General features: G+C 35.4%; 1 protein-coding gene across 1 annotated transcript in view; it reads left to right on the top strand.

Moving 5' to 3' along the window:
* Positions 1–372: 372 nt before the first annotated feature.
* NVL (nuclear VCP like) overlaps positions 373–12,459 on the top strand; it is a gene marked incomplete at both ends in the record, with an annotated part of 28,673 nt that continues 16,586 nt past the window's right edge. Inside the window, 11 exons of the mRNA XM_010174522.2 lie at positions 373–446; positions 1,611–1,663; positions 1,751–1,847; positions 2,750–2,804; positions 3,339–3,605; positions 5,151–5,277; positions 5,569–5,645; positions 5,928–6,062; positions 7,688–7,789; positions 9,685–9,802; positions 10,277–10,421. Of these exons, the coding sequence (XP_010172824.2) occupies positions 373–446; positions 1,611–1,663; positions 1,751–1,847; positions 2,750–2,804; positions 3,339–3,605; positions 5,151–5,277; positions 5,569–5,645; positions 5,928–6,062; positions 7,688–7,789; positions 9,685–9,802; positions 10,277–10,421 (1,250 nt within the window). The remainder of the gene's footprint in view (positions 447–1,610; positions 1,664–1,750; positions 1,848–2,749; positions 2,805–3,338; positions 3,606–5,150; positions 5,278–5,568; positions 5,646–5,927; positions 6,063–7,687; positions 7,790–9,684; positions 9,803–10,276; positions 10,422–12,459) is intronic.

Genomic DNA, 12,459 nt, shown 5'->3' on the forward strand with positions numbered 1-12,459 from the left:
AGGCAGGAGATCTAAACCAAAAGGAAGCTAACTGAGAGAAGCCAAGAACTTAAGAAAGATTGACAATATGATGATATGTGGGTTACAAAGTCATCTTTTACTAAATTAAAACAATGGATTTGCACCAACAGAAGTCACCAAGCACCAAAGTACAATATGCTGCTTTTCACTAGGAAACATAGCTAGCTAGTTACCTGTGTCTTAACAAGCACTTCCCATTTCATTGGGAAATACTGTCCAAGGCAGTTCAAAGATGTTTCTGATTTTCATTTTGACTTCTAAAAAGAGTAGAGTTTGAAATGGGCATATTCAATCAAGCTGTTATGGTGATTGACAGAGATTTTATTTGCTGCTTTAAATTCTTCATTTCAGTATCTTGCAAGTAGTAAATGTGGCCAGTATGTTGACATTGGAATTCTAGCATCTGATTTGCAGAAAACCTACAGGTGAGCAAAGATTTGTATTCTTATATTCTACATTCAAAATGTGGAATATATTATTTTCTTATTTTGCATTTGTGTATTTTTAATCAAAATTTTAATCTTCTTTATGTTAACTTGTTGAAGTTGATTGAAATCGTAAGATCATTTCCACTCCAGTGTTTCCCTCTGCTGATATATCTAGTTACATTTTGTTTTATTAAAGCATTGAGATTGCAAGATGTAGTTGTGGTTTAATGTTTTTTGGTGGTGGTTTTTGTTGTTTGTTTATTTAGATAAATGGCTACAGATGCATTACAGTATGTTGGGCCTCACCCCAGTGAGCTTAAAATATGAGGGAAAATAACATGAAGTGCAGGCAGATGAGGAAGATGAGGTATTTAGTAAGACACTGAATTTTACTTCAGCTGCTCAGCAGGACAGTCAGTCTTGCCTAATTATTTTTAGGCTGTTACCCTTTTCTGGGTGGGGAGCAGGGTTGTGTTTCAGCAGATCTTTGGTGGATGTGTGGCTTAATGAAAGTGGAGAAGAATATTCACTTATGTTTGCACAGTCTATTTATTTGTGCCTTGTTAGAGAACGGGAACCAAAACCCTTGCTTAGGATGCTTACAGGTCTTGGGGTTTTGGTTTAGTTCGGTTTTTTTCTCTCTGTCAACTATTGTATAAAAGAAAATAGATAAAATATAATGCCAGTAAGTGAAGGTAGAAGGCTGATGATTTTTGTTTGCATTTAAGTATGTTGATTGAATCAGATTTTCTCATAATGACTGTTATTAATTAACACAATTGCTCCTTTCTAGACCGTAGTCCTTTCTAGACCATAGTCCTGTGTCCACATGTTCTTGTTTGAATTAAAATTTTAAAAATCAGTGGTGTTGTGAAATAGAATCCAGTGTGCTCATGTGTACATTGCTGCTTCTCTATATCTACAGTTAAGAGGATCTTGAAAAGTTTTATTAAACATCCCTTTAGAGACCAGTATAGTTTAGTGGGTGTGTTTCATCCCAGCAGTTGAGCTATTTCAAGCTTAAGAAAAAAACAACTGTGTTTTTACATAGTTTTCAATAAGAACTTGCGTAGAAGCCTGGGCATCAACTTACAGTGTATTTTTTCCACTGAGGGGAAAAAGCAGTTGGTGTAACCTGTTTATTTTGTTGTTTTTTTTCAGTGCAGAATATGGCCGAAGAAAAAGAAATGCATTTAGAATACAAGTTGAAAAAGGTAGTTCTGTTAATATTGTGTCCAAGATAGCAAATGGTTTCTTATGCTTTGGCTGTGTTCTTAACACGTTGGAACTTTTTCTTACAGTGTTTGGAATAATAAGTAATGAAAAAGAACGTGAAGATTTGGCAGTTTTAGAAGCTGAACATGTGGCAAAAAAAGCAAGACAACAAGAAAAAAATGAGTAAGAAGAATTTTTACCATTAGATTAATAATGCTATGAGTATTATAATTTCTTTAAAGCTTTCTGTCTTCATATTATTAAATTTTGGTAGTTTCAAGGTTACAGATAGATCCTTGGTTTCCTATAGGCTTGTCTTCATCAGAAGTTACTTGTATTTAATGGAAGCACTTTTTTCGCTGAAGACAAGCAGATACTAGGGCCAGTCATGATTGCTCTGTTATGGGGAACATACAGAACTGAATTAGTGGACATCCTTGGGGTTTCCTTTATAGTTTTCCATATAAGGCCTCAGTCCTTATGTGATTCAGCTCCTTTGTTTTGTTTTGTTCTTAATTTTCCTTGGATGTGAGAGATATTAGCTAAATCTGAGAGAGAAGAGTACAAGACAGGCTACTCAGAGTGAATCGCCACTGGGTATGAGATTGGAATTGGGATTTCCTAACTCCTAACCCTGTGCCTACGTAGTCTCATGGACCATTCTGGTTTCTCTAACCTGTGATAGATGTTAAGAGTCTCATGAGAAATTAGGACATGGTAATCAGAAGGACTAGTCTAGTTCAGCAGTGGTTTGTTACTACTTTACTTGTGCCAGCATTGGTAATTGTGTGATCTCCTGGTGACCTGAATCAGATTGATTCTACAACACCTTTTTTTAGGACTGTCTTTCAACCAGGTTGCTAAGTTGATCCAACTTGTCACAGACTTGGAAAGGATGCATTTTTTAATTCTTCATAGTGGTAAATTTAAAGCATGCTGGTCAAGAGCTTTTCTCCAGTCTTAGGCTGCGTATCATGGTTGTGGGGAACCACATTGTGGAAATTACTTTTATTTTGTTTTGTGAGTGTCTCACTTGCAGTTCTGCTCTGATACATTAATAATTTTTGTCTTCTTTCCATTTAAAGGACTGCAGGAAGTGACACAGACATCTCTGATTATGATGATTATCCTGAAGATCTAGTAAGTCGTATTTTATTATGGCTGTTTGTATTTGCATAAAACGTGATTCTCTGATGTGAGATTGCAATGCACTTGGAGAGTTTAAAAGTGGAGATGAAGATGAGGTATTGTCAGAGTTGATAATTCCAACTGAGAACCCATAGAGCTAAAAGGAAGCTATTTCCTGAAGAAAAAGGAAGAACTTGTGGGGAATCACTTTCAGGAAAGCACACTGGAGGCCTGGAAGACTTGGCTGTCAAATTAGTGAAATGATTGAAGGAACTGATGTATCTGACTATTACTAAAAGAGGTGACTCTTCATTAACAGGGGTTGTTTCAGGGTAGATTGCAAGGGCTGCTGCCTCTTGAACCAGCAGATGTAGTTTTGTTTGCAGTTATTTGATTTGCAGAGGAGTGGATTGGAAAATGCATGACTACTTTCTTCAGCAGGGATAATGCTAAATGATGTTTATGAAATAGTTTTCATTGGCCTTTTAATATAAATAATCCAAGTTATAACCTGTGCATTTTCTTTTAAAATACATAAATCTGCAGTCTACAAATCACATGAACAGTTCCCTGTTGAGCTTATACAAGAAAGGAAATCCTGATTCTGTTCCAACCACTCCAAAAAATGAACCAATGGAAACCCCTCCTCCTGTGCGAACAGCGCCTCAAACAAGCACCCTCTCACCAGGAGCAAGAGTTGAAACACGCATCCCTGAAGGGGGCTGGTTCATTGATAAAACTCCATGTGGAAAAGACTTTTTCATTGATCTTTCCGAGGATGGAGAAGGAGATGAAAAGAAACTGACTTCTGAGGTATTTTTGTGTTTTACAAACCCAGTGTGATTTAAGTAGCAAGTATGAGTGTAATTTCCTGTGTAGCTTGACAGGCTTTTGAAGGATGATCAATCCTAAGACCAAAAGGACTGTCTGTCTGGATTTTTAAAATATATTGTTCTTATTACAAATATACATGCCACGTTTAAAGATAGTGAACAGCTTAACTGGAAAGGAAAGACTGGCTTAAGCCCAGTGGAGTACTTGTTTTTAGCTTGGTTTCTGAAGAAGAAAGAGCTTAGCCTATTGTTCTGCTGTGTCAGAAGTGATTTTTGAACCTTCTGACCTTTTTCAAACATGTTTGTATGGGAGGTAAAAAGTAAAAAAATTATGAATTTCCTCCACATTTTTTGAGGAAAACGTAGTGCTCAGTGGTGGAGAGACCCAGATTAGTGCCCATACTGAGAGAAAGGTAAGTGGAACTTATCTGTTACTTACTCTGCTTGCCAGTGACCAGCCTAACTAGTCAGGAAGCAGGTGGCTCACTGTAGCCATAGCATGTAGACTCCCTTAGCCAGTGGTTAAGTCTTAGTGAGCCTCAGTTGAAGTTTTTTGGATGAACAAGAGTTGGGGAAGTTGGAAGGAAATTGCACTGATATTTAAAGCAGTTAAAAATAGCTCCTACTCGCCATCTAGACAGATTGCCCACTTTGAAATCCTCCCCCCACTATTTTTTTTCTTATTTAGGAAAAAAAAACCCTTTGTATAGGTACTGAGAACTTTCTATTTATGTATGGGAGATAACATGTTGTTTGGCTGATGAGATGTTTTGTTAGGATGCTCTTTTTTATGTGAAAGAAGAACTACGTTTACATCTACCCCACCTTTCTGATTGCACAAAGTGCTTACTGTATAGGCAGATTTGATAAATCATCCCTTTATCCTATTAGTACTGCATCCTTTTATGTAGATAAATTGAATAAAAGGGAGATCTTCAAATTGTAAAATGTTTGCAATACTGTGTTCTAAAAAAAAAAAAATCCATCAAAAAAACACCACCCTAAAAAAAAACCCCAATTTTTATTGAACCCTTTTTTTTTTTAAGTTTTCTCCTGTATTAGTCCTTTTCTTACATGCAGTTGACTTCTGTCAGCACTACATAATATTTTATTACAGCCACTCATGACTTACTCGTAATAAAAATTGTTTCCATTGGAGTAAATACATTTATAAGGTTTTATTCATCCCCAAAGTGGATTGCTCTATGGTGTGCAAATAGAACTGATGTCTGATTTTTGGTTAGTGGTTTTGGGGGATTTGTTTGAGGGTTTTTTGCTTACAAGTATGTACTCTTAGCAAAAAAGTGACTGGTGTAATTAACCCTTTAAAAAAAAAAAAAAGGCAAATCCTATGTGAAAAAAAATTCTACAAAAAAGTGTTAAATATCTGCCTTGCTTGTCTTTATTGATATAGTTTGTGTAAGTTAAGCATCATAGACACTTCGAAATTTTATTCTTTTAAGTATTTGGAGAAATTTATAGACTTGGAAGGTTTTGTATATATAATTCTGGTTTTATGTCCTAGAAATCAATGGAATTTTCTGTCTTGGAGAGTGAAAGAAAGAAAACAAAGGGTAAGAGAACAAAAAGAAAAAAAGAAGAATTTCCAGATGTAGATGGAGAAATTAATGCCATCTTACTTAAAGAGAAAGGTGAGAAGTTGGTTTTGGTGTGCTGCTCCAAACAAAGAGATAGTATTTGACTGTGGAATCCCATTACCTGCAAAGTGTTTTACACTAAGGTGCAGAGACGTGAACTTGAGTATTTTGTTAAGAAATTTAGCGTTAATGTTGTATTAAACAATATTCCAGTCCTGTGTCTACTACCAAAAAATAATACTACTCTATGTACGTAGCTTATTTTTTAGGCTGAGTTCTTTCTTCTTCAGCATTAGTTAACTATTATGCCATGTCTTAATTTGCATGACTTGTCCTCCTTTACAGTTAGAAGTAAGAGACCGGAGCTTTACCACCCTTCAGTGAAGTTTGAGGATGTAGGAGGCAATGATGAAACTTTAAAGGTTAGTTAAAATTTTAATTGTGAGACACAGAATGCTCTGAATAAAATGTCGCATGACAAATGACAAACAAGAAATCTGGCAGAATTAATCTGCATGGCACTGAGAACAGCTGCTTATACCAATAGCAACAATTTTTTTTTTCTTTGACTAATCTTTCTGAAAGCAGTCACTGAAATTATACTAATAAACAGAGCTTACTTTTATTTTGGTCTGTCTATAATATTAGCAACTTATAATACTAGTTTGTTCAATTTAAATTGATGTCTCTCTTGTCCTTAACAGGAAATATGCAAGATGCTCATTCATGTCCGTCATCCTGAAGTCTATAACCACTTAGGTGTGGTTCCACCTCGTGGTTTTCTTTTACATGGACCCCCAGGATGTGGAAAGACGCTACTTGCACAGGCAATTTCTGGGGTGAGATAGCTTTACATTTTCAGCTTCTGTTTCTGAATTATATTTAGAGAGAAACAAAATAATCCTCCTTCATGACAGACTAGATCTTTTTCTCTTTTTTTATTTCTTTCCCTCCTTCCTATCTTAGTCTGAAATATATTCATGTTCACTTCCTTTGTTTAAATTCCATCTGAATCTGTACTTGATAGAATCTTATATGAAGAAGGGAGGTAGTGACAGGGTTTCATGTTTGACTTAATTGTTTTGAGGCATTCCTAGGACAGCAATATAGGTGTGGGTATTGAGAAGGCTATAAATGGAAGATACTTTCGGTTAAAGTTATCATAGTGTTTTCTTTTCAGTCTGGACTCAACCTCACCACCTTTTATGAGGCATTACATTGATTCTATTGGGTGGCATCCATTAAATAGTGATTTCTGAATTCCACAACTGGATATTGCCTTGCCTATGTCAAAGTAATGATTCCAGTGATAGCTTGGTGTGTGGTGGGGCTGCTGTGCTGCTCTGTGCCTGTCTTGGATATAAATCCAGTGGCTATTTAGGGCTTTTCAGTGATAACCGCAGACATTTCTTTGTCTTTAACACAGTTGTTCCATAAATGTCACATTAACCTTATATTTAGATACATGTAAATTACAAACTTTGGTAGTACAGCTTTTATCTTTGAAAGAAAATACTGATGTTTATTACTTAAATGTTGGTTAGGCTCTTCTAACACTACATGTCAAAAGTTTTAATTCAAAAGATTTGGTTTTTTTCTTTTTAATGCCTTACTGTAAAAAGGTACCTTTTGAATGAATCTGTGATATTTAATATTTTAGTGGGTGTTTGTATCCTGGAAGGTTACTAAATTTAAGGGAAGAAACATGACCAAGTGAAAAATTTTCAGAGATAAGATAAATTTAATGACTACTTCTTAAATAGTTTTCTTAAATAAAATATTGTCAATAGTTATTCAAGGCAAATTATCTCTTTCAAGCCCCAGGTAGTGTGTGGGGTGGCTGTGATTTGTATAAATTAGGATTTTTTTATATGTATTTCAAAGAAATTGCAGCTTAAAATAGACTGCAACTGCCTGTAGCATTACTGTGCTTACAGTCTAGCAAAGTTAAAATTGTATTTATTTATTTTTAATAGCAGAAAACCTTGAATTTGAATTTTACAGGTATCTTATTGTACAATCTGCTCAGATATTTCTGGAGCGAGACTAAGGGAACAAAACCTAGTAGGAATCTCTTCCACACTGCTAAGTACTGTTTTGTTACAGATGGAAATAGCCAGTTTTCTCATGAAGAGAGCCCAAGCATGAGCTGAAATAGATGCATTGTGAAGGATGGGGTTGGGGACCAAGGTGCAAAGCTATCTGACAGGGCAGTTGTTCTCTAACTGAATTGGGGAAACCTGATTTTTGTACCCATTGCTGTTTACTTGGCCAAATGGCTCAGACCCATTTTAAATTAGAGGATGCTACTCTTTTTTTTTTTTTTTAAGAGCTCTTTAAGGTTTAGTCTTGATTACATTATCTTTGGGTGTAAAAGATGTCATATTGAAAAATATTTATCCTCTAGGACAGACAACACTTCTGATTTCTGGATGTATCATACAACGTTCCTTGTCTCTTTCAGGAGCTTCAGCTCCCGATGCTGAAAGTGGCAGCAACAGAGATAGTGTCTGGAGTTTCAGGAGAATCTGAGCAGAAGCTGAGAGAATTGTTTGAGCAGGCTGTGGTGAGACTCTCACTGGAAATAACACTGAACTCTTTGTCCTTTTATTTGTAAAGATTCATACTTTGTTGCTGTGGTTTGAATTGGAGTGAATATTACTGAGTGGATCTTTATATTGCAGCACACAAGTCATAGTGTCACCCCTTCTGTGACCAGAATTCCATTGTTCTAAGTGTGCTGCTGTCATAGAGCACAAAGATTACTATTCTGAAATCTTGACAAAAGATAGTTCATCATGTCCAAGGTAAAAGGAGCAACATAAATTATTTACCTTTTTGGAGCTGCTTGGCTTGATATATAAAACCAAAAAAGACATAAAAGCAGTCTACTGTGCTTTGTTGTTACAAGGGTTTTTTGCTGGTTTTGTGTGGCATGGAGTTTGAGTGAATGCGAGAGACTTAAGACGCTGAGGGTTTAAATATAAAGTAAGGAATTTGCAACACATATCATAAGAGCAGGAGTCAAGTTGCAGCTGAAGTCTTGCTTTGGTGTGACTTCCAGATTTAGTAAGAAGCAAAGAGATCCAGACAGGCTGACATAACTTTTAATTTTTAAAAATGCATTTTTTCCTTGCTTTTTAGTATATGGCTAATGTTTTATTTCATGAGGACAGTTTTCTGTTCCTGACCTCTGAGAATGTTCTGCTTTTCCAACTTCATTCTATTTTTCTACTCTCCCCCACAACTGTATATAGGTGTTTAGAGTAAAGTTCCTGTAAAAAAAGAATGCTAAACAAAGCATAAAGATTGATTGTGAAGCTGTTAGATTGTTACATTTCCAGCTCATACTACATTTTAATTTTTAGAAAGCCTTGTTAAGCTGTTTTTTAGAATAAAGTTAAATAAGTGATTGCATAGATGGTTTTTTTAGGAATTACTGACCTTTTGTATGTATAGTGATTGAGGGGAGGCTGCTGTAAGAGTTACTTTTGAAGAAATTAAATGTATTGCATAAAGTTATTTTAGTCACTTATATTCACTTAAAAAGATTTTCCACTTAGTTTTTGTACCAATTTTTATGCAGGGGAAACAGACATAGTTCCACTATAGGTTATGTTATGTGTGTACTGTGGAATCTTTGTAGCTTGGTTGCATTTTTTCCCTCTATCAGAGCGGAAAAGTAAATGACAACTAGATGGCGCAGTGGCTACCTGGTAACACAGGATGCATGCGTTGTAAAATACTAATGTTTCTATATGATTCCAGTATTTTTTGAAGATTCTAGTATTTTCATTGAGTATTCCTTCACACTACTAGTGCTTTTTGAAAATATTAATAATCTTATGGCAGTTAACTAACACTATTCTATTAGTTACAGTAGTTATTATTCTATATTAGTGTTGGTTTTTTTTGTGAACATGAAATACATGGACTTTTAGAACATTTGTAGAAGTTGTTTGTTGTTCATTTTTCCTCTTTGAACATGGTCAGGCTCTGTAGTAATCTTGAAGTTGTCAGATCACTTGTCATGAACACTTGCTGCTCTTTTTGTTTCGTTATATGTGTCAGTAATACTAGCTCTTGAAATTCCACAGCTCTAATGTCACTAACAAAACAAACAAATCAGGCCTTTCTTGTCTGCTTTTCTTTTTTGGACTTAAGCAAGTAAGCAGCCACAGTGGAATATTTATGGAAAACATAAAGCAACAATAGAGGTACATTTAAATTTTAAACAATATGTAGGGATGTTTTGAATCTCATGCCTTAATTATTTCATAGCCTCACCTCAGCACAGTTTCATAGTGTGGTGGCTCTACACATAGTAAGAACAACAGACTTAGAGTCTAAGCAGGCTTAGGGTAATAATTATAGAACAGAAAATTGAAAAAAAAAAATCTTTCTCCCTCATAATAGACTATGTCAGTGTAATTTTGTAACTATTAATATTTCTTGTTCTAGTCCAGTGCACCATGTGTCCTTTTCATTGATGAAATTGATGCGATCACCCCAAAAAGAGAAGTTGCATCGAAGGACATGGAGCGGAGAATTGTTGCTCAGTTCCTAACTTGCATGGATGGTCAGTTTCAGAAACACCTGTACTAAGCTAAACTTTCTAATTATCAGGCTCACTGTCTACTTTCCTTCAGCAGTGATTCGTGGTTACTTTAGTGGAGATAGTGGTAATATTTTTTCTTATTTTTGCACAGTTTACCTTAGGGGTGGTGGGAAGATTCTAATAAATTTGAGGGGATGTTACTAACATTATTTTCACGGTACAGCATTATATAAACCTGTCTGTATAAACAGATATAATGGGAAAATATGTCAAATGTCACTTGAAATGCTTATTTTTGTTTGATTGTGCAAAAAATGCCAGTTCTAAGTAGTAGGGACAGGGATGAACAGTGGTTTAGTGTGACTGTTGGTTAGTTTATCTCTGTTGTTCTGAGTTCTATTGTGTGCGGCAGAAACAGAGTCACACAGATACCAAAACAATATCGGTGAGACGGTGAGTATGAGTACTAACTTCCTTCCTTCCTTCCTTCCTTAGACTTGAATACTGTGGCTGCCACTACCCAGGTCCTTGTTATTGGAGCAACTAACAGACCTGACTCACTGGACCCTGCACTGAGGCGAGCTGGGAGATTTGATCGAGAAATTTGTTTAGGGATCCCAGATGAAGCAGCAAGAGAAAAGTATGTGTTATAAAGCTTAAGCTTCTTTTTGATTAATGAATAAATAAGGAAATAATATGTAAGTTAACATACAAATTAAAGGAGAAGTACTTTACTGTGTTTACACCTATGTACACACCTATGGATCAGCACACACTGAGAAGCGCAGAAGACGTTAAGTGTGCATCTACCCTTTGTCTTGGTAGCTGTGTCTACATTTGGGGTGATTTCCTTTCTTGTGTGCAAATCTGCTTTTAGTATTATGTTAATGAGTTTTCAAGTGCCTTAACAGTATAGATGGTGGAATTAAATATATCATCTCCATTGTTCAGCAAGTTAACATTCTGTCTTTGGTGCTCCCTATGTAACTATTAAATTAGGAACATAAATAAAGTATAGCCTGTTTGTTAGTCCTCTCCAGCACGTACTTTAAGCAACAGGCCTAAATTCTTCTGTTCAGTTCTTCATGGGAATACACCAGTCCAGGCATTAAGCCGAGTTGCAGTCATCCTGTTTTGTGTAACTGTCCCTTTTTACTACAAACATCTGTGATCGTCAGACTAGATTTTTTTTTTCTCTTTTAATTAAAAAGGAACTGCTACTTATTTCCACAACAGCAGAAAACACAGGAAGGGAAGTGTGAAAACAGCTGTGGCTTATCTTGTTACAGGAAGGAAAGAAAGGTTAAAGGATAAGTTCCTTTTAGCTCAACTAATCGTATTTCTGTGTTGAAAAAGCAAACTATTCTGCTTGCAGCGTTGCTCACTTTTGTGTTGTTAGCACTACTGGCTGTTATTCTACACACACCCCCTCGCTCCCCACTTCTGGCCATGCCTCCACCTTTTTTTTTCCCACTTCTTCCTCCAGATCTACCACCCTGTAGTAATTATGTTCCTCTCAGTTATGGGAAAACATGCAAGTGATTAGAAGTAGAACTAAAGAGTTGACCGATGAGAGTTCTGATTCTATGACATTTCTTAGGCTCATGTTAAAAATGTGTTCCCAGAAATAGCACTGTTTGAAAGGATGGGAGTTGGGAATGGAAAAGCCATGATAGTGTGTAGAGAATGTTCACAAGTTGGGGCATAGTCACATTTGTTCATATTATTGTTTTATTGTTCTGTACAATTCTTTGTATTTGTGTTCCTGGAGCTGTAGGCTTACAGGAGCTGTTGATTTTTTTTTTTTAAACTATTATTTTTTATTTTTTAAATTATCCCCTGCCCTGCTGTTCTGCTTTGTTTTGGTTTTGGGGTGGTTTTTGCTGAGGAGGTTTTGTTTCTTTTTTCTTTTTTCTTTTTTCTTTTTTCTTTTTTCTTTTTTCTTTTTTCTTTTTTCTTTTTTCTTTTTTCTTTTTTCTTTTTTCTTTTTTCTTTTTTCTTTTTTCTTTTTTCTTTTTTCTTTTTTCTTTTTTCTTTTTTCTTTTTTCTTTTTTCTTTTTTCTTTTTTCTTTTTTCTTTTTTCTTTTTTCTTTTTTCTTTTTTCTTTTTTCTTTTTTCTTTTTTCTTTTTTCTTTTTTCTTTAATAAAAGGGTCATGTAGAAACATACCCTTATAGCGTGCTGATTCACCACATAATTAATCAGTCTTGCTGAAGGCATGATTTGAACTGCTTAGCTGTGGTTCTACAGCCTTCGGGGGTGGAGTAAGATGCGGAGGTGTACCTGGAGATCTCGCTTTACTTGTAGTGTTTTCTTGCGCAAGTATGAAGCACATGAAGGAGAACAAGATATATAAAACATGAATTCAGAATGAGTCATTTACAGTTCTTTTTACACTTTGAGTCACTTGATTAGCTACAGCTGTTGTTAAACAGGTTGCAAAATTATTGAGAACCAAGCTAATATCACTAATAAAGATTTAAATGAGAGATTAAATGAACTTGTTGCAGGGGAGGCCAACAGGTGTGACACTATAATTGCAGAGTTTTAAAGAGCTTGATAACTCAGTCTTTTAATAATTTTTCTGTAGTTATATTACTTGATCTGGAAGTAATTTAAGCTAGTTTTTATTGGAACTAGAGAGTATCTGAATGATCTTCACTTCTTTGGTTTGTGCTG

The sequence above is a fragment of the Antrostomus carolinensis genome, unplaced genomic scaffold, assembly GCF_000700745.2.
Source record: "Antrostomus carolinensis isolate BGI_N321 unplaced genomic scaffold, ASM70074v2 scaffold22638, whole genome shotgun sequence".
Taxonomy (NCBI): Eukaryota; Metazoa; Chordata; class Aves; order Caprimulgiformes; family Caprimulgidae; genus Antrostomus; species Antrostomus carolinensis.